General features: G+C 38.5%; 3 protein-coding genes across 4 annotated transcripts in view; 1 reads left to right on the forward strand and 2 right to left on the reverse strand.

Moving 5' to 3' along the window:
* Positions 1–7,763, reverse strand: part of LOC134668867 (breast cancer anti-estrogen resistance protein 1) — a 146,826-nt gene extending 139,063 nt beyond the window's left edge. The window contains exon 1 of one of the 2 annotated variants that reach the window (XM_063526343.1): positions 7,622–7,763. In XM_063526343.1, the coding sequence (XP_063382413.1) occupies positions 7,622–7,675 (54 nt within the window). In that variant the 5' untranslated portion in view covers positions 7,676–7,763. Of the gene's footprint in view, positions 1–1,679; positions 2,111–7,621 lie in introns of those variants that run through there. The other variant, XM_063526344.1, reaches the window with a different exon arrangement.
* A 4,505-nt stretch (positions 7,764–12,268) lies between these two features.
* On the reverse strand, positions 12,269–17,488 carry LOC134668862 (uncharacterized). Its single transcript, XM_063526336.1, has 4 exons — positions 15,327–17,488; positions 14,360–14,876; positions 13,666–13,843; positions 12,269–12,390 (listed from the first exon to the last, which is right to left on the reverse strand). The coding sequence occupies exons 1-4, from the start codon at positions 17,361–17,363 to the stop codon at positions 12,297–12,299; spliced, it is 2,826 nt and encodes a 941-aa protein (XP_063382406.1). The 5' UTR covers positions 17,364–17,488; the 3' UTR covers positions 12,269–12,296.
* Positions 17,489–19,007: 1,519 nt separating this feature from the next.
* LOC134668864 (transmembrane protein 170A) lies at positions 19,008–20,823 on the forward strand. The gene has a single exon (XM_063526339.1). It carries the CDS (start codon positions 19,319–19,321, stop codon positions 19,715–19,717), a length of 399 nt encoding a protein of 132 aa, XP_063382409.1. The 5' UTR covers positions 19,008–19,318; the 3' UTR covers positions 19,718–20,823.
* The last annotated feature ends 879 nt before the right edge of the window (positions 20,824–21,702 follow it).

Genomic DNA, 21,702 nt, shown 5'->3' on the forward strand with positions numbered 1-21,702 from the left:
GGCGTAGACGTGGCCTACGATGGAGCGAGCTCGCCCAGAAGGTGCCTGTTCACTCTTGCCTGCCTCATACTTGTCTTTTATTGACAGTGGACTATCACTGAGGTTAGATACTGCAGGTTATGGGCACGGAAACAACGCAATAGTGAACAATAGTTACAAGGAAATAACGCTAATCTAATTTTAGAAGATTTTTAGTTAATTTTCAATATCGGTTACAGTACAAGCTAGTCCAGTGCGTGAATATATATTACATTAAAAAAACCCTTAAATAAAATCAGTGGAGTACTTAATAATCGGCTTTACGTCATCTACATTTTTTAATAGTTTAATTTTGAAGCTTATGTATGTAGTTACATAATACATACTTAGGCCCACTTGCACCATCTCACTAACCCGGGGTTAAGCGGTTAAACCGTTAACCTAGTGTCAAATTGTACTGGTAACCATGGTAACTCTAGGTTTAACCGGTTAACCTCGGGTTAGTAGAATGGTGCAAGTGGGCCTTAGTAGGTTAAGTGATATATACTACGAGTATAAACACAGATAGATGATCTCTACAACTAATGTTTAAGCTCATAACAACATTATCTGCTTAGTTACTGCTTAGATAACCATAATGGTGGGTAATTCCCTGGTTAAACTATTAATAGATAGTTAACCAGGAGTAGAATGCTACTTAACACTGTTTTGGTTAATAACGAGTAGGTATTTTTATCTTAAATGTAAAAAAAGTCTAAAGAGCTGATAATAGCCGGGATAAATTGGTCGTGGTTGGAAAAGTGAAAGAAAAAAGACCCAAGTCATGATGCTCAAACAATGAGGGACTGACAAAGAAGCGAACAAAAGTTGTTTTTTACTTTACGCGCGTTTAGAGTTTCTATATTACATGGGAAAAAAGTATAGGTATAGGTATATTATATGTACCTACAATAGTGAAGAAAATAATGTGAAGCCATGTGCAATTTTCTAAACCACTTTGATCGCGAGTGCCGGCATGTAGTAAACGCAGGAAAAGTCGTGGGAAAGGCTAGTTAAAAATAACATCGTTATCTCCGACCACTCCGTCCACTATCGAACGATAACAGCGAGGACGCAGGTGTTGACACCTAGCTTGGTTTAAAATAATATATGACACGTATGTTGCGTACCTTGTGACTAATTTTTAATTTGGAAATTTTCTTATCTTTTAATAGTAAATAACTTCGCCATTTTCCGAAAAATTGTTTGTGTTATACTAAGACTTTATTTTCATATCGACAAATCAAGAAAAAATTACAAATTTGTCCAAATGATTTAATTTTTTTTATCGTGATAATTTTTTCATACTTTTTATATCCCTAATTATTTCAGTGTTGTCGAGCTAACAGGGCCAAGTTAGTATGTATAAGTACCTACCTAGTTAAAACCCCAAAATATTAAACATGGTGCTTAGGTAAGTAGAATTCGAATCACTTGCTTAATTTATAAACAAGGGTAGTTTTTACCTTTAATGTTAATTCCAGCTGTTTAGTGATGTAGCATAATAATACTCTACTTATACCCATATACAACTTAAACAAGTACCTACCCGATGTAAAAAAAAAGCTTGAAGTTCGCGATCACTTGTTTGATCTTCTTCAGGGAGCATACCAGTCGACGGCAACGCTCGGGAACTCGGGAAAGACGGAAAAGCAACTCACCTGCGTGGGGAGCACAGTCTCCCGGCCTAGGGGTATCGACATTTTGCTAGCGGCGCCGCCGGCCGCGCCCCGGCGCCCGCGCGCGCCGCACCATCCACCGACCAGGCGCTCCGGGCACGCGCCCTCTCCGCCCGCCCGCCACAAACAAGAAAAACACTTTTCCGAAAATTTTTCACCACTCAAAAATTCTCAAGCATCAAATCCACTCGTAATCCTTGTAAATCCATTCAATATAAAGTTAGAAAACGGAAGCACTGTTGTGTATAATGATCGAAAATTTCGAACGGTGTGTATAAAAATGCGCGACGCAGTCGTGAAGGCGCCCGCTCCGATAGGCGGTAGCGTGCGACTGACGCGGTGAGCCGCGCGCAGCTCTACCCCACGCACGTTGCCCGGCTCGAGACACAGCCTCCCTGACGTTCGGTTCGCACCCTGGTCACATGGACACGTGCGGAGTCGGCACGTAGTGCGGGTATCGAGCGCGCGTGTATACATGCGCACTGGCCCATAGTGTTTCTCATTCATTACACGGGTCAACTCACGGAGCACACCTGAGCAAATATTATGGAATCCGACGACAATAGGCGCGTTGTGCTCGTAACAATTATTATCGACGAACGAACTCATTATGGCACGCTTCAGAGGAATTTCGTTAAACGTTCATTAGTTTCCTTGCACTGCGTTTTATTGCAAAATAAAACTGAAATGAGCTCAGATTTTCTAGCAAACTTCATTAATGAAAGTATACTGACCAAGAAAATTTTCCTCGCAGAATTACCAAGCTATATTTTTCAGTTTTGTATTAAGCAGTTTTGTTTAAACTTAAACGATTTGTCTAAAAAATTTTATAAAATATTTTGATTTGTGTTTTTAAAAGTGGCTTACTGTGGCCTCGGTCACTGAACGGCTTGGTCACTTTTTTTAGTAAACCTACTTATATTTAATTCAGTTTAATAAACATTCAGTAAATTATCTTTTGTGAATGTATACTTGTATAGATAGAAAACCTGGTTTTAGCATTAAGTCAATAATTAATGAAGCCGTTACACTCATTAAACGTTTATCGTATCATTTATTAGCAAGTAAAGCAGGTACCTAGGATTATTTTGAGTTAATTTCTAGACCAACAGGTTAAACAGGATTCTAATGCTAAAACCGGGTAGGTACCTAATTTATTTTCTTTATTGGTTTGTATTATAAAATGTATCCCAGTATATACCAGATGGTGCATAAAACGAATTAATACAATAAAATAAATAGTTATTGATGTAGGATGTAAGTTATCTAAGTATCGGAAACGACCACAAGTATGTATTACATATATCACGACTCGCGCATTCTCACGGAACACAAAATAAGAATAAGAAATATTTTTTCTTGTCTCCATTAAATGATTAATGGTTCCAAGCGCGGGTAAGTTCCGTACTAGGTTCCTATACCTACTTTCACAATTTTCAATCACACGTAAGTATGGTTATTTTTACTATTTTTTTATGATATAGAGCAAACGAACAGACGGATCACCTGATGGTAAGCGATTACCGCCCTATGGACACCCGCAACACTGGAAGAGTTGTAAGTGCGTACCCAGCCTTTAAAATAGGAGAAGGTACGCTCTAACAAGGTATTTTCTAACTATTCTCGTATTTGAAAAAAAAGTAGAGTGTTTAACAATGGTGAAAATACCGTCAGGTGCATTTCATCCCTTGGTTAACAATCTATTGTTTGTTTGTACTTATTTAACGTAATAATCGAATCTAAACAGATTAAGTATACATGATGCTAATGAATGAACGAGGGTGGAAGGAGTGCGTGGGCGCAAGGCTGCAGGCTCATTCGGTAGCGCGCCCACTTTTCCTCTCGGCTACATTCACCGGTCCAGATTACGTCACCTGCCTTGCTAGTGGGCAGACTATGTTCATTAATGAATTCATTTGAGAACAGGACGTTTACAATCTAGGTATTGGTTTGTGCGAAATGCGTTGTGAGTCCGCTCTTCCGTTGCTGAAAGTGATGAATGAAGGCCTACCAACGTCTAAAAATCGAAAATTCGGGCCCTAAGATGACCGAACTCGAAGTCACAAAAATGTGAACTTTCGTAAGCTTCTAACCTTCTCACTGTGTATGCCTGGTAAATGTCAATAGACTAATAAATACGTCCCATGTGTGATGTTAGTTAGTAACAATAAAAAACATGTCTGTCGTGATCAAGCAGTTGAACCGACCATCATTTGTTTGTCTGCAATAATTTACATTTATCTGTTTTAGAGTTTAGGAGAGCTGCTGTGAACTTTAAAGAAAGCATAATTCTAGTAAAAACAGCAGCCTAATGGACGTTCGAGTAAATTGCCTACTTATCAGAACGCGAAAAACCACGTGTATCTACCACCAAACCTAAATAACTTACTATGCAGTATGCACTTACAAAGTGAATAATAAAGTCGAACAAAGACGATTGATAAAACAAAACATGCCTACATGTAAAACACAATGTGTTACATGAAACATGATATATTATTATGTTAAGGTATATCGGTTCCTATCGCTCACGTAGATTCTCGCCTCAAGGGACCAATATAATGTGATCTTTGGTTGCCCTTATACTCTGTATCTTTAGGTATTTAAATAAAAGTAAACAAGTAATTTGTACATTTTCGGGTAGTTATAACATTTATTGGTCTTGTGGTATTTGGTATTTATTAGTTGGATCTGTCACTGAACGACCAGGGGCCAAATTCGACACGTACAACTGTCAGATTTCGCATCCACGTCAAATCAACAGTTGATTGTATCGCATACTGAGTTATGATTCCATCAACGGTGGATAATATCATTTGGTACAACCAAAACTCCACTCTAAACTAAGGGTGGTTCGATTTGGTTTGCTTGTCACCCTAACTGTGGATTGTTAATGTCAAATTTTGACATTGTACGTATTCGAGAACTTATGATTTTTCCCACATCAACGGGAGATCAACACGATACGTCAAACGTCGCTTGTCGAATAGGGGTCCTGACTTTAACCTACATTATTTGATCGTGTAATGTTTTCATCTGCCCTCAACTGGCTTAAGGAGCCATTTGAGTCTTGTTTGCTTTTATTTAAATACCTAAAGATGCAGACTTATAAGTTCGCACTATGCTGGCTGTACTTTTGAAACTCTTGAACTTGGTAAGAAATGGGAATCAGAGCCCTATTTTGCCTGCTGGCGTCTCTACATCCATTCATCTTAATATAAAAGAACTTGTCGCTCATATGTTGCTCGTAATGCAAAGTGGTATCGTATCGGTACGTCCACTTTTGATGAAAATAAAGTCGGTGGTTTTGCCGTGATTTTTAACCAAATGAAATGAAATCCTGCTCTTCAAATGGGCATTGGTCAAAGTGACATCATTATAAAACTCTACATACTTTTATAAATCCGATAGTAACGATTGTCTGTATGTTAAACCGCTGAACCGCGATTAAGATTAAATATGGTATGGAGATAGTTTGAGGCCCGGGGAAGATCATAGGGTAGTTTTTATCAATCATCATCACCATTCCACGCAGAAGTCGCAGGTCGAAGCTAAACCTAATTAATTTTATAAGTATTCCTTCCTATTGGATATGTTATTGATACCAATGCGGTCAAATATTTTTTTTTATCGTAGGTATAAGAGGCAAATGAGCAGACGAATCGCCTGATGGTAAGCGATTACCGTCGCCCTAAACACCCGAAACACCAGAGGGGTTGTAAGTGCGCTGCCGGCTTTTAAGATCGGAGTAGGCTATTTTCGTAGGAGTAAGTGCGTTTTGGAGTGGAGACCCGGCTAGGCAGAAGAAGTGTATTAGGCAGACCGTTGGTCAGATGATATTAAGGAAACTGCAGGACCAGTCTGGACCCGGTTGGACCCGGGTATGTCCTTAAACTACGTCCAAGACCACCGGTGGACGGGCAGCAGCGACCCTCAAATTCGGTGTACTCGCCTGCGATCGCCAACCCGCCTGCCAAGCGTGGCGATTATGGCATTCACCCCCCATAAGGGGGAGGCCTATGTTCAGCAGTGGACGTCTTATGGCTGAGATGATGATGATGATGAGGACCAGTCTGGATACAAGGGAGACCAACAACCGCTTAAGGTGGAGAGAGATTGGAGAGGCGTATGCCCAACGGTGGGCGAACACACGCTGAAGAAGAAGAAGAAGAAGGCTCTTTTCTTGAAGGTCGTATCGGTCCAGAAAAAAAGTTCATTCCACAGCTGTGTAGGTAGGTACCTAAATGCGGCCAAGCTACGATTTTGTCAGAACAATGCAAGACAAAAAGGAATACCTACCTACCTAAAGATGAGAGCGATGAGTAACACTTAGTCATGTTAACATCCTTCCCAAGGTTCCGTGTGCATTGGGTCGCAATCGACGGCATATTGTTCCTGAACTTTATGGACCCGGACGAAATTGAGGTCAAAAGTTGATTATTGTCTGGCATTGAGTGTTAACGCGGTTTTTAATATAATATACTCTTTTGAATGAGTTATAAAATATTTCGTTTTTATTTTATGGTTCAGATACTTAGTAAAATTGCGAAACATCGATTGCGACACGATCATTTATAAAAGGGTGTACCGTAAGATGGGGTGAGTAGGCGCAAAACTGACATTCAAACCTCGATAACATTTTATTTTTACATATGCAAGCTGAATGGTGTATATAATAAGGGTTCGGGGCGTTTGTATTTTAGTTCCATTTCATAACTCTGTCTATAAACAGGAAAACCGACCTCACCCCGTAGTCCCTCGTATTTGAGGTGAGTTGGGTTTTCATACAAAGGTGATTTTGGAAGATTGTTGGATCGTTTTTTTTTTATTATGGGTATTACTATAGCTCCATTTTAAATTGGAATACATTATTTTTGTAGCAGTAGCCTTAAAAACCCATCACACCCCTCTTTCAACCATTCTCTCCCCATTCATAACCCAACTCTCCCCGCGAGCCCTACTCGCCCCATTTTACGGTTGGTTATAGCTATATATTTGTCAAATGTGTGCGAACGTCTTTATAAAATGCAATGACAAAAAAGTTAGACAGAATTACATCATACCTCTGAAGCCTGAAGCTAATTTAATGCATTTAACCTCGACACCAATTAATACTCTCGTAGAGACTTTTCGTTATTTTACTTATTTATTTAATATTTATTGCACAAAAGAAAATACTAACGTACAAAAGGCGGACTTAAATGCTACAAGGAATTCTCTACCAGTCGACCTTCGGGAAATGCAGATAACCTGTGTTATTTTATGTTATGGTACCTATATAAGTACCTAGAGTCTGTGCGGAAACAGAAGAGTCGTGGAATATATGGGAACCAATACATTCAACGACTCTTCTCTTTCAGCACAGAGTCTAGTTATATGTATTACCTGATAATAAGTAAGCAATAAGCATATTAACAGATGCTGCGAAAAGTCACCGTGACTTCGTGACTATTTCCATACATTATTTAAGTTTCGATTGGAGTTTTCAGTCAACGATTGTTATCTTGGCTAACCCCAGGTCTGCGTCCATAATAAATTGTAAAGGCAGGTAAAGATTCAGATACTGAGGTATAAATAGGTCATAGTAATGATCAACTCATGTGCTCTTTGGCGAGATTTTCCTGAGGGACAACACGAGGAGCTTTTCAAAAAAGTTCTATCTAAAATGTCGACACCCCTACAGTTAAGCGTACTTGGATATGGTCGTAACGTAACATACCAACGGATATTAGTTAGGTACTAACCATAGCTAGATTTCATAGAGTTTATAGGAAAGAGCAGATACAGCGTTATTAAAGAAAAGGTTGTCTTACATGCTTGCGGATTTCTTAAACTAAATCTGATTTTAAAATTACTTAGGTATAATCATTTAAATCATAGAAGGTAACTTTTAGGTTAATTTAGTTCATATTTTTGTGACTTACCTGTACGTTTTCCATACCGCCATCATACAGCGTCCAACGTCCATAAGTCGTCATGCTTACTTAATTTCCAACCAAAGGTAGAATGATCACATCACGCCCTGTACCTGTTGGCACAACACAATCGATCTTTAAGAACGGCTCGATTTATCGATCACTGAATCACTTTTTTTTCAATTACTTAGGTAGGTAGTTCATAGGCACAAGCAAAGCGCAGGCAACTCACTTTGACACTGCGCCGCAAGAAATAAACTGAACTGTTTTTCTCATCGGTACGCGATATTGTCGCAAAATACCAATATACGCGTGACCTCGAGATCTTTTGCAATTCTGCCTAATCGGAGATCATTTTTATACTGGTTTCCTGAAGCAAATGCTCAATAAAAGTGAATAAGAGCCTTGTTTAGTGCTTGATTAGCACAGCGTGCGCAAATCACTCGACCAACCGCGGCCCGACGCATATTCAAATTCATTGTCCACTCGATTCATTGATCTCAATGACTGAATAAACGATATGGTCCTTGGGACCGTTTGCTTACACTGATTTGTTTATTGATGCATTTAGCGCTGCTATAGATATCTATGTTTGATGTGGTTCTTGGCTTAGGACATTTGAACGCGGCTCAGTTTTTTAGTCGATACCTACCTGTCTATAAGAGAAGACTGGTGAGGGTCACCAAGTTAAAATACCGAACTACGTCCACAATAGCGCGTTTTGCTATATATTGTACCTATTTGTACCTCTAGTTTCCTCGTCTCATATGCATCGCGTCAACAAACAACAGCGAACAACGCAAAGCCTCCACAATTCACCAAACACCACTTCTGTATCAAACCGAACGCGCGACTTTTTGGGGCTACAGTCAGCATCAAATAGAAATAGAAATAGAAATAGAAATAATTTTATTCGTGAGCACAAACACAAAATAAAAACTTATACTGAACAGAGAAAACATAAAAAAGAGAGAGTGCCACGAAATGGTCTCACCTCAGCATGTTGCTGGTGACTTCCAGCGCTGATCTTCCAAATAGGTAGTCTATGTTGGCATAGGTAGGCACTTTATAATCTCTTGTCTTGTAACTAGAGAGTCTGGGGACTGGGAGCCAAGCCAAGACGACAATCGTTAATAGAAAACGCCAATGGAACCTTCAATAATAAATAGTCACGTGACTTTTCGCAGCATCTGTCACCCCGATACATTTTTACTTTTCGTTTGGCGTTTGTCGACGTACGATTGTCACTTCACTATCTACCTACAGTCAGCAGCAGAAGCAGAAGTTGCTAAGCGGCCGAGGTGTTCAAAATTACCTTGACACGCTTTTATTCTCTTATCAATAAAGTCGCGTAAAGATCATTTTGAACACCTGGCCCGCTTAGCAACTTCTACTGCTGACTGTACCTATTCAATGTTCTCTGTCGGTTACATTAAGAACCTTTCTAAAGAAAAAGGTGAATGTCGCGAAAAATCGCAGTTATGCGTGCGATTTTACGGCTCAGCCACGACATTGTGCGACGGTGGCGGCGACAACCATATGTGGGAACGAAAGGTCCGAACACTGCCTAGCTGCAGCTGCAACCTATGGTTGTCGCTGCCGCCGTCGCAAGTCGCGCAATGTCGTAGCCGAGCCGTTATGCGACCAGTAACAGAATATAGCGACTGTATCGCAACTGTATTACAACTGCAACGCTTCAAAGTCATCGTGTGCGATGGATCTAAGTAACAAGTGACTGTGGGAGCTCGCGCATAGTTTCACGTAGCTATCAACTGACGCTGATCAAGCACTTTAATAAGGCCACCTTGTGTTATGCCTACGCAGTGTTCAATTTCTACGAATGTGCTGGCAAATTATAATATGGAATGTGTCTAAACTACTTGTAGAAATACTGAGGCGTGGCTCACTCCGCGATTTCGTCGCTTTGCTACAGGTAGCTAAAACTCCATCCGTTCGACCCCAATTTTGGGGTTTGCCATAAGCCGCGCGTGGCGCTGTCGCCACCTAGCGGCCATATCTGTGCTGATCGTGACAGACGCGTTTTGTTAGAGAGTGAGTCTCCTGTACCTAGTACTATTATTTATTCTGTGGTATAGGGAACGTAAAATGGTTAATATTATAATCACACAAATCATGAAATCAGACTTGACTCACCGAAATGATGCATCATTTTGTAAAGTTAGACCAAGAAAAGTCTGCAGCGATTTTGATAGTCCACGCCACACGCCACGCAGTGCAAGTGTTATTTACACGTCATAATTTCATAGAAGTTTGAAGTTTAAAATGACACTTGCACTGCGTGGGCTATCAAAATCGCTGCAGACTTTTCTCGGTCTGACTCTACCTACTTATACACATACAGACTTTCTTTCCTAGTCGTTATGTTGTATCTTCTTGCTGTGTAACTTTTTTCTTATTTAATTAACTGTTGACTGTATGTTATTTCTGTCTTTTTTCTTCTTGTATGTTACCGCCCGTGATTCTTCTCACTTGATGGTCTCATCGGAAGATCAGCGCTGGAAGCCACCAGCAACATGCTGAGATGGGGCCATTTCGTGGCACTTTAATCTTATTTTGTGTTTTCTTTTATACTATGTACTGTTCCGATTGTTTGTGCTTACGAATAAATCTATTCTATTCTATTCTATTCTTATTATCTAAAGTACTATTTTACAATTTGTAAAAACAATAAATCAAAAAATAAATAAGTGTAATTTGTTAAACGCATTTGTATTTGTATTTGTATTTTGTATTTGTACAATTATCCTCTTTACTTGATGCCTCACTCATATTAAAAGTTAACCCACGTTATTTTACACAAAACCGCTCTTACTGTAACTAATTAGGACGAACGTAGGTACACAAAACATTGTAAAATATACCATAATGCGAAAGACATAAAAGCTAAATTGTTGAACTGCAACTTTTTCGCTAATGATGCGAATGGCGAAGTGAAGCCGCTAATGGCTAGAGTACTGTTATAAGTATGTACACTGGCGTTCAAAAGTACATGGACATGTTTCAATTTCAACCGTAATACTAAGGCATTACGGTCGACTTCTATCCATGCACTTTAAACGCCACTGTACATATTATGGAAGAACGAAAAATTTTACGACCAAACTTGAACTGCCGGGCCATTTGCACGTTTCATATCTTAGTTTTGTGAAATAAACTTTGATCGAAATACGAATGCTCAAATGCACGTGGAAGCTTGTATTCAGATTTTTAAAATACCTACTTACAAAAGAGGAAAGAGTCTGCCTAGACTAACTTTGCACCGACGGGGCAAAGTGTTGTCGAGGATCATTATAAACGTCATATATTCAGTCAATCATGCGCAAATCAGATTTTTGAACTACATACAAAGAGCGCCATCTGGAGTGCAAATTGTTTTATTTTAAACAAAAGCTGTAGGTATGAGTGTTCAATAATGTCATTGTCAACTTGTAAAAAAAATATAGTGCGATTAATGATTTTATTTAACTACACCTGACAGCTTAGAGGATATAACCAATGGAGACGCCATGTCTAAAATTTTCGGTACAAAATAATCTGCCGTTTTTTGCGGGGGAGGGGCACATCAAATGTATAGGTACGTCATGTCAGATAAACGTCAGTCCATACATATGGTTGACATGTGGTTGACCATTGACCGCCTATTTTCAACAGAGGGGAACGCCTGTTAATGGCGGCTCCTGACAGCGCCAGCAACCCCCTTTCGTAAACTAACCAACTATACATAGGGGATGTCCATAAATTACGTCATCGTTTTTTGATCCCAAACCCCCTAATATCATCCAAAAATCATGCTTCGAATTACTCCGTTTCCTCCTACGTCATGCTACCATCATCCGATGTCCAGACTTCCTAATTTGAAATGACGTAATTTATGAATAGCCCCATATCAGAATCAATGCAGTTATACTTATTCAAGTCTATTGAACTAAGTCCAACGGCTTTAATAAATTAAATAACCCATGGCTTGTTTATGTATAGCGCTCTCAGTGGTGGAGCGTCCATAGAACTCAATTCCCTCCGGCCTGTCTTATTTTCACTTAGTACTTTTCTTTCATTTATTTATTTTTCTTCTCAGGCTAGGTCATTTATAACATGAATATAAAGTACTTTTCTTATTCAGTCTTATTCTTATAAAGAAAAAAGCATAATTGGCTCCGGCCTTAGAGCATTTAGTAACTGGAGACGTCATGGCTGTCATTTTCTGTAGAAAACAGTCTGCCGATTTTTGCGGGGGAGGGGACGTCAAATGTATTGCTATTGCTACATGATTTCTACGTAACGTACAGCCATGTCAGTCCATACAAAAGTTTGCACGATTGTGCAAGGTTTCCGGCAGAGGGGTAAGTTCTTAAAGGCGACTCCAGTTAAATGCCTTAAGGCTCCGGCTTTGACGCGTCGCCACTGGTAGCTTCCATATAAAAACTATAGAATTGTATGATAATAGAAATCTAGATAAATGAAGCTAATAATGAAAGACTGATTTACGACTAACATTTATTTGAGTAAGCGTTGGTAGTGTTGGTACAGTCGCCATCAGATATATCGCAGCGGCCAAGGTGTTCACAATATCTGAACACGCGCTCTAACGCCTTGGGTTGACAATAGAGGCGTGTTCAGATATTTGTGAGCGCCAGGTCAGGTAATCAGGTATAATGGCATGCAATTATCGGTTGCTGCGGCGGCTGAGGCGCATGTCGCGCTCGATCTCGTACTGGCGGTGGTCCGCGCGCTCCAAGAAGTCTTGGCGGTCCAGGTAACTGTAATAAAAAATAAACTGTGAAAGCAATTAAATAATACGTAAAATACTATTTTATCTAAGATTGTGGGTGACTGTTTTTAGGGTTCCGTACCCAAAGGGACCCTATTACTAAGACTTCGCTGTCCGTCCGTCCGTCCGTCCGTCCGTCTGTCACCAGGCTGTATCTCACGAACCGTGATAGCTAGACAGGTGAAATTTTCACAGATGATGTATTTCTGTTGCCGCTATAGCAACAAATACTAAAAACAGAAAAAAATAAAGATTAAAATGGGGCTCCCATACAACAAACGTGATTTTTGACCAAAGTTAAGCAACGTCGGGAGTGGTCAGTACTTGGACGGGTGACCGTTTCTTTTTTGCTTTTTATTGTTTTTTTTTTCCATTATGGTACGGAACCCTTCGTGCGCGAGTCCGACTCGCACTTGCCCGGTTTTTGTACATTTGAATTTGTAACTTGTAATCGACATTATCGACATAAAGCCAAATTTACAAGTAACGTACTATTGAATGTTTTAAATTTAGAAAATCTAATTTAATTTTAGAGTCCATCAACGTGCACACTAGCGCCATTGCAAATAATCATGATTATTTAAATTTAAGAAAGGGGTACAGGTATTTAAAAAAACCGGGCAAGTGCGAGTCGGACTCGCGCACGAAGGGTTCCGTACCATAATGCAACAAAAAAATCAAAAAAATCAAAAAAAAAAACGGTCACCCATCCAAGTACTGACCACTCCCGACGTTGCTTAACTTTGGTCAAAAATCACGTTTGTTGTAAGGGAGCCCCATTTAAATCTTTATTTTATTCTGTTTTTAGTATTTGTTGTTATAGCGGCAACAGAAATACATCATCGGTGAAAATTTCGTATAGCTATCACGGTTCGTGAGATACAGCCTGGTGACAGACGGACGGACGGACAGCGAAGTCTTAGCAATAGGGTCCCGTTTTACCCTTTGGGTACGGAACCCTAAAAAGGGGGCCGCTAGGCCACTACGTACTGTATTGTGTACCTATTTAAGTACCTTTTGAATACATCAAACTAATTTTTATGTTGCTGGATTCGTCGATCTAGGAACTCAAAACAAAAACGGCCGTTTTAACTTTGGATGCATAGATTGACGAATCCAGCAACATAAAAACTAGTTTGATGTATTCAAAAGGTACTTAAATACACAATACAGTACGTAGCTGCCCTTCTAAAATCTATGTACGTCCTTCTAACATCCACATAACATGCGTAGGATTGTGCATTAATAGACACACAAAACGTACCCATTTTTCCCCTTATTGTGACTCTGTATCTCTTCATTGATGTCCTGGTCTTTCTTGTACGTCTCCCAGTCTAATTTAGACTTCTCGAGCGTTGACAGACTGTTCTTCTTGTTGAGTTGTCCGAGTACGTCGGCCAGGCCGCTCGAGCCGCGGCTCCGTTGCGGGATGATTTTGCTCACTGAAAACGGACATGTATAATTAGAACATGTTCAGATGTTTATCAATTTGTACCCATGCATGGAGAATCGCAAATCAGATAGTAATCTTAAATCTAATGTTAGTTATTAGATTGATTCAGATCCGTACGCTGCTGTGATGTGTGAAAAGTACCATCAGCCGTAAAATTGCATGGCGACTTTATCAATAAATTCATTCATAATTTTTCCATACAATTTCGCAGCTGTACAGTGCCATGCATGTAGCCATGTCCTATCCACACAGAAGCGGCGTGCGGATGCGCATCCAATGTGAAGACCGCCTTAATTAAGAGGGTAGTAAATATCTAACATACAAATATAAGTATAGGTACAGAGCGTCCAATAGTGCATCCTGGAGATGTTTTAAACGTAATATTAAGGCATTACGGTCGACATCTATCCATGCACTTTAGAACGCCACTGTACATATAAAAACAAATTTATATAACTTGTAAGTTATACTACAGTAACTATGTAAGTATAATTTAAACAATCACCTGTAGCAGGAGCTTCTGCAGTTTTAATTTTCTCTTTGATGATATTGTTTTCAACAACAATAGTTTCGCCGGCAAATTGGAATATCCTCTGCTCTCTAGCTTTAATCTCATCTTGAATACTACTTGTTTTAGCTTGTGCTTTAGGATTCTCCACTTTATTAGGTGTTTCACTTTTTTCTGCGTGTTTCACTGGTGTTTCTTTCACAGGAGCTTTAGAAGCGGATCCTGTGCCTGCTAAGAATTTAGCCCATAGATCTTCTTCTCTTTTCTTCTCTTCTACAGGATCTAGATTTGTCTCTGGTTCCTTTTCCGGTTCAGGTGTGGGCTCTTTTACGGTATTTCTAGTTCTCCTTTTCTTTTTACTGTTGCTTTCTTGTGCCGCTTTTCGTTTCTTAGTCTTGATTTCTTGTTCTTTTTCGTATTGTAGATCAGTCTCTTCATCAGCAGAGCCTTCTTCGGAAACCTGTTCAGGTTCACCTGGTACGTATTCTTCATCACTGTCACTTCCGGACGACATCTGAAATATAAAATGCAATAGCATTTAATAAAATGTATGTCATTTTTTTAGTCAAATTTATTTGTAAATGAAAATATTTACCTAATTACTCAAGGGCTGCTTTAAAAGGTATTTTCTTTTAGAGTGTGATTGAAATTTGGATTTAATACAAACAGAAATAAAACTGTTTTCTTCTATGTTCTAGCGGGTAGAGGCGCGGATGCAGGCTGTGTGTAATGTGTACAAACCCACGTCACTTTGTACTTTGAAACAATGCATATCATCTAATAAGCACGAGCCATAACTGAGGTAAAGAATGGTCCAAGTGAGATTTTACTTGCAGTAAGTATACTGAAATATACATATTTATACTTAAACAAATAAAAACATAATTGTTGTTTAAATAATTTATTTACTAAACAAATTAGTTCAAACACCAGGTTTCTTTTTATCCCTGTTCCTATTTTTAACATTAGAGACTTCATAAAAGTTGCTTCCTGTCTTAGTTCGGCGTTGAGCTCTGTCGAGAGCGCGTCTTTCCTTGGCAGTGATTTTCTTCTTCTTTGCAGTGACATCATTTTGTGCTCCCTTGCGTTTCTTGCCTGCTTTTCCAACTTCTTCCACTGTAAAAGCACCACTTGCTGCTTCAAGCTTCTTACGCCTCATCTCTTTCACTGTTTCTGGGTCATTAGTCAAATAATCTTCAACATCACTTATATCCTTTTCATCATTACTGTAAAAGTCACTAATGTCAGAAGAATCATCACCATCATCTTTCTCTTGAGATTGTTCTTCACCATCTTGTGATTCTTCATTGTCACTTTTAGCATCAATATCTTTGAGTTCTTCAGGAATTTCTACAGCTTCAAGTGGTTTTACATCTTCATCATTATCAAATTTAAGACCCACTCGAATTTTGGCAAAGTCTTGTGCTATAATCAAATTATTTACAGAAATTACACTCTTTTCTTCATTTTCCTTCTCATTGTCTTTAGGCTCAGAAGCTACTTCTGCAGTATTATCTTCAGGCTTCTTTTCTGCAACTGTAGGGTTCTCTTTGGGTGCTTCATTGTTAGGCTGCTTTGACAGAGGAACTTCAAATCCTTCAGGAGCAACATAAAACGGTAACTTGCCTCTTTGCCAGTCATTAAGTACCATCCTTGCAACTTGGTTGACATCAGGCTCTCCTTTCTTCAATAACTTGCCCGTCCTGGCAGCCATCTTTTCTAAAAACTCTGTTGCCGTCTCCCAACCATCAACTTTGTAAGTCTTTATCAAATATTCCTTCCTTACCCTTTTAAGAACCTCTTCAATGTAATCTTCAGGGTTTTGTACCAGTTCCACTCGAACAACACCTTTCAATACCTTTTCTGTGTCTGTTTCAGCTGATGGATAAACTACTCCGGGACAATCAATCAGGAATATCCTCCTCATTAGTGTGATGTACTGCCACACTTTAGTTTCACCGGCTATGGGAGCTACTTTGCACACTTTTTTCGATCGCAAGGTATTGATTACAGAAGATTTCCCAACATTAGGATAGCCAATTAGTCCAACACTGATCTGCTTCTTGTCAATGTGCAACTTGGCAAACTGTCGTAATAAATTGATCAGTGAACCTTTACCAAAGGGATGCGTCAACGATGAATGGAAAGCTATCGTTGGATATTCTGCACTGAGAATAGCCACCCATCTCTGTGTTACCCAATTAGGCACTAAATCTACTTTGTTCAAGATGAAAATTAAGTGTTTGTGAGCCTTTTCTTTTTTCAGGAAGTTCTCAACAAAGGGACTCCTAGTCCCCATCGGGTCACGGGCATCTAAAACTTGCAACAACACATCAGATGAATCAATTACTTTGTACAGCTCATTCCAAATTCTCTTGCTCATACCGGCTCCAAACACCCAATCCCTCTGTCCCTCTCTAACACCCGTGTCTTCTCGCACCCTATCTATATCTTTGCTCTCGTCATAATTCTCAGTATTCTCTTCAACGGCCTTTGACAGTGAATCTAGGTCACCAAACTTAAGATTCACACGTTTCCTCTGTTTCTTAGGGCCAAATGTTTTATCAAAGCCTTCAGTGTCTAACAAATGTACTCTGGCTTGCTTGGCCTTTTCATTGAGTAATGTGATTGGTAAATTAGTAGGCTTCATGACAACTTGGTACGGATTTTTAACTGCAGCTCCAAACTCCTCTTGAAACTTCTGCAGAGCGTTCTGTGAGATGACCCGAGAGTTGCCGAACCACTTTTGGTTAGGTTCGACGCGAGCCCGAGTACCCGACGGTAGCCAGCCTTGAAATGGCGCTGGACTCAAGATTTTTCCAGTTTTATCCCTTTTAGCTTTAAAATTACGGTACATCTGCAACCTTTTGATGGTGCCTTTGGTTCTGGGATTACCGACACCCTTCAATCCTTCCGTAGGTCTGTCGGGGTTCATAGAGTGCCCAGACTTGTTGAACCCCTGCTTCCGGGGAGCCCCGGTTGCGGACCGCACTTTACCCATTATAGTAGTTGCACAGAACACTTATAATTAAGTTCAAAACCTTCCTCTTTATTATAGATCACGAGGCAAGCACAATATAGGTTATGAGGATACACCACAATGTTTCTTTTACGATGGATACTGTCAGTGAAGCTCACTAACGTCACGTCATTGAAAATTGTCATCATATTCCGTAGGAACAACAATTTACTAATGGCAGAAATATACACCTTACCTTGATTAATGATGAAACGACGAATAAACTCGCAAACTTAATATATTATATATACTGAGGTAGAGTAATATTCACAAAATATTATTATTTAGTTCCACAATACAAACACTCTTTTATCCATTGTCTGCTAACTTCATTCTATTCAAATTCAACAATCCCTTGTGTTGCTATATTGATAAATCAAAAAAATCCAACAATCCAATTACATACAATTTATAAAAATTTGCTAAATTTCCTCAATTAAAATATTATTAATTATGGCCATATTGTAATTTCAATTATTTTAAACACTATCTTAAAGAACTTTTCTGATTCTGTATCAAAATTTATATTTGGTTTATTTAATAACATTTTTACAACTTCATAAAAAAACACTAAAACTTATAAATAAAAAATTTGCCCTAAAATTATTTAATTATTTTACAACACTTCGAAAGTGATAAAATACTTAAACTTACGGTTTTTTTTTAAAGCGGACATCACCAATCAATACCATAGACACTAAACTTTTTTTCTCACTTCTGACTTCCTAAAGCCCCCTTCACACTCGTGCGTGAATCGCGGCTTTAAATCGATCACAAACAGTGAAAGATAATAATCGAATCAACTGTTGATAATTGTTAATGCCATTGAATACCCCTAGGGCCCAACCTTTTCTGTTCTCTTTCAAGGCGCAGCAACTAGTATCATTTCTCTCTCCTCGCTCTTTTAAAAATGCCGTTTGTCAAAAAAGGACAACCATAACAGTTGACAAGGTGGACTTCAAATCAAGTGTTGCCTTTCTTGATGCGCCCAGGCTGTGTATGTGTGCGTATAAGCGTATATGTGTGCTCTCATTGTGCTCTTTTAGGGATGTGAAAAGTCGATTTTAATCATGTTATATATCGATAAACGCTACACAGCGGAACGAAATAGCGATTAATTGAAGCTTCAATCATCATCATCATCATAACTTAAGAGCTTTGCTCTTGTCGGTGGAGCAATCGCCAATCATTTTTTTCTTGTGCCAGAAGCTTCAATATCTTCGTTAAACATAAACATAATTGAAATGCTAATGGATAATGAATATAATATAATATAATAATATAATTCAATTATTGCGGAACACCTATTTTAGGAGGTATTTATGTATTTTAATTAAATATCTGAACTTTGCCTTGGTTCCCTGCTGGGGCGTGACTATAAAATTGTGATCTGATAACCACAATAAAGAATAAAAGCGTTTTTGGTCATTTTAGGTATCGTTAAGCCTTTGAAGTTAAATTAAAATTGCAAGAAATGTCGATAGTTTATCGATATGACTTTATCGACATGGCTACAGCAACGTGGGCCGCATTGTTAATCGTACACTAAACAAAAGTGGCAACAGTGACAGCTCGCTGAGACTACGTCTTTATATATTATAAGTCTATGGAATACCCAAAGGACAACACTAGCAACGATTGACGTGATTCTGATTGACATTTGTAACAATACAAAATGTCATGTTAGTTAGTGCAATGATAATAAATTGTGCGATGGATTTATGTGAATTATTCGAAAATGGGCTTACTTCAAACAGAACAAATAGGATTTACTATAAATCTGTGTGAAGTGTGCTAAATTTCAATGTGATCAATGACCTATTCTGTGGAATATCGACGCTTTGAGTTGTGTCGGAGAAGAGATTTTATTTGGACAAATATTTCATGACCATCAAAACTGCCCCGATGCCTCTAAGCATCAGCATCCCTAAGACAACATGTATGACATGTTGTCTGAGTTCCAAGTATCAGAATTCGATTCAATCGGGGATATATTTCGACTGAAGTCTGGTGATCCATTAGATACGTTTGGTGAGATGTGGTACCCAGTGTTTTTGTGGTCATTGTGTTCGTCAGTGTTTGTTCACACTTGTGCGGCGCTCGTGGCATTCGGCACTCTAAGAAAGCACAAGTATGGAAAGTTCTTTCCCGTCCTTTTAATAGTGATGGGTGTTGTGAGCCCAGTGACATCAGGTGTGGCGAGCAGCGCTGCTGTCGCCTTCATATATCGCGCAGCAAATCTGACCATGCCGCCCATCCATGCCATGATATGGGGCATTGGGCAAACACTGTTAGGGGCCGGCATTGGTTTCACGAGGATTTTGGCAACTTTGTAATAAGTGGTGTATTGTTTGTAGTTTTAATTGTGATGCATCAACTCTCTATATAATTTTGATGTAATTGAAAGTCAATTATCTTAGCATTATTGTAATGGAAATGGTATAGGACAGTGCAAATGTAGTATAGATAAATTTTATTATCACTGGTCCTGGTAATGGTAAATACTCACTAATCATAGTAGTGAGACTGCTGTAAATAATATTTCTCTATGTGTACTCTGTGTATGTATGCAAAGAATAGTCATTTTTATTGTATAATTTGGCAATGAAATTATAAAGTTTACTTATTTAAAAACCTGTCCTTGGCTTTAACCATTGTAAATATAATCACTTATTTTGTACGAGAACATATGAACTCCAATGATTTATTATTTTGTCTCTGTTCAAATTTTCCACATGGCTGTGCATGTGTATTGAAAACCATATACTGACTATTTGCAAGATTACTATCAATGCTAAAAGATGTGAATTCCCAAGTCTTGGGACTGGGTTCAGATCCTGTTACTGTACTGCTGACATTGTATATAAGCCTTTTTCTAAGTCCATTCCTCTTTTATGTTAGTACCCTATATACCCTAAACTTTGTTCATATGTATATCCCACATTCAAAATTGATAGTTCAACTGCCCAATCTACTACCCAATCTGCAACTGTTACACTGGGCACATTAGGTAGAAAATACCAAATTATACAGCTAAATTGTCTCAAATGTAGCATATAAGAACAGAGCCTAATCTGGGCAGTAACATTACAACCACAATATTACTCTTTGGTAATATTGTAAACACAGTAGTGGGGACAACCCATCACTAATTGGGTGGAATCAATCACAGTGAATTTGGGTATCAATATGTCTGTTTATGAAGTACCTGTAGGTACATATAAGTTACCTTGTAAAGTAATTATTTAATTTTGTTTCTAAAAAAAGTTGTACTGTGATTACAATTTATTGCTCATTGGTCTCCATGCTCGACCCACCGATAGCCACTAATCATGCTTGCTAGTGACTGATTATTATTTTAATAATATTGAATCGCAATATTCTTTTAATTTAAATTATTGTAATAATGATAAATAAACAATGTACCAAATTATGTTAAGATTTTAACCCTTTATAAGGCCCGTTGACAGGGACGTGCTATCGCAGAATTTGTTGCAGCTATCAGAAGCCTACATTTCAAAAATCTATTTTAAAAGCAAGTTGAATATTCAATTAATGCAAACGATTTTGAGCCCTATTATTAAAACAGTATGGTTGAATTTCTGATTGAGCGTATGTGGTCGATATATCGCCTCTGCCTTATAAAGGGTTAACATACCTATAACATGTATTCCTATTCTTACTGTCGTAATTGATTTCTTTTTGGATGCACAAACACTTACCTAAACCAATAAAATGTACTGGTACTTACCTATGTAAACAAAAACTTAAAGTAAAATTATAAACATACTCTACTAAGTAATTTAAGATAGTATGTAATGCTAAAGTTAGCTTAGGTGCTAGACAAAATTAGTAATTTGCAAACAGAATATATATTTGTATATAGGGAGTGCAATATGTTTTTTTATTGGTTTTATAATGGATTTTAATAGCTTTTTACATCATCATTTGCAACTTCAATTTACATTTAACTATGTATGCTGACATATCTCTTTTAAATTTTTGTGACAAATTCTAGTAGCTGAATACTATATCTAAATATTTGTGATTATTTTTCAAGCAATTTCACTGTGCCTTATGAATATGGAGGGTGAAATGGAGCAAACTGTGAGCATTTGAATTGAACTCCTAGCCTTTTCAGTAGTTGTAGGATATCATAATAAGTATTAATAGGAGTCTGCTGTTACACTAAGTCTAAGGGTTCCCCCACAAATGTTGACGCAGAATCTGCAAAATCCGGTAGGAAAAAGCAATAAGATCGAAAAAGTAGTCCTTCGGCTCATCTGGCATCGGCCGGCGCCTGCCGACGCCACGACGGCTT

The sequence above is a fragment of the Cydia fagiglandana genome, chromosome 11 (assembly GCF_963556715.1).
Source record: "Cydia fagiglandana chromosome 11, ilCydFagi1.1, whole genome shotgun sequence".
NCBI classification, from domain to species: Eukaryota; Metazoa; Arthropoda; class Insecta; order Lepidoptera; family Tortricidae; genus Cydia; species Cydia fagiglandana.

Coding starts and splice junctions, on each gene's coding strand:
- LOC134668862 (XM_063526336.1), bottom strand. CDS start 17,363: ATGGGTAAAGTGCGGTCCGCAACCGGGGCTCCCCGGAAGCAGGGGTTC. Junction 14,877..15,326: donor ACTTTTATGAAGTCTCTAAT/GTTAAAAATAGG, acceptor TTTATATTTCAG/ATGTCGTCCGGAAGTGACAG. Junction 12,391..13,665: donor CACAATAAGGGGAAAAATGG/GTACGTTTTGTG, acceptor TTTTTATTACAG/TTACCTGGACCGCCAAGACT.
- LOC134668864 (XM_063526339.1), top strand. CDS start 19,319: ATGTATGACATGTTGTCTGAGTTCCAAGTATCAGAATTCGATTCAATC.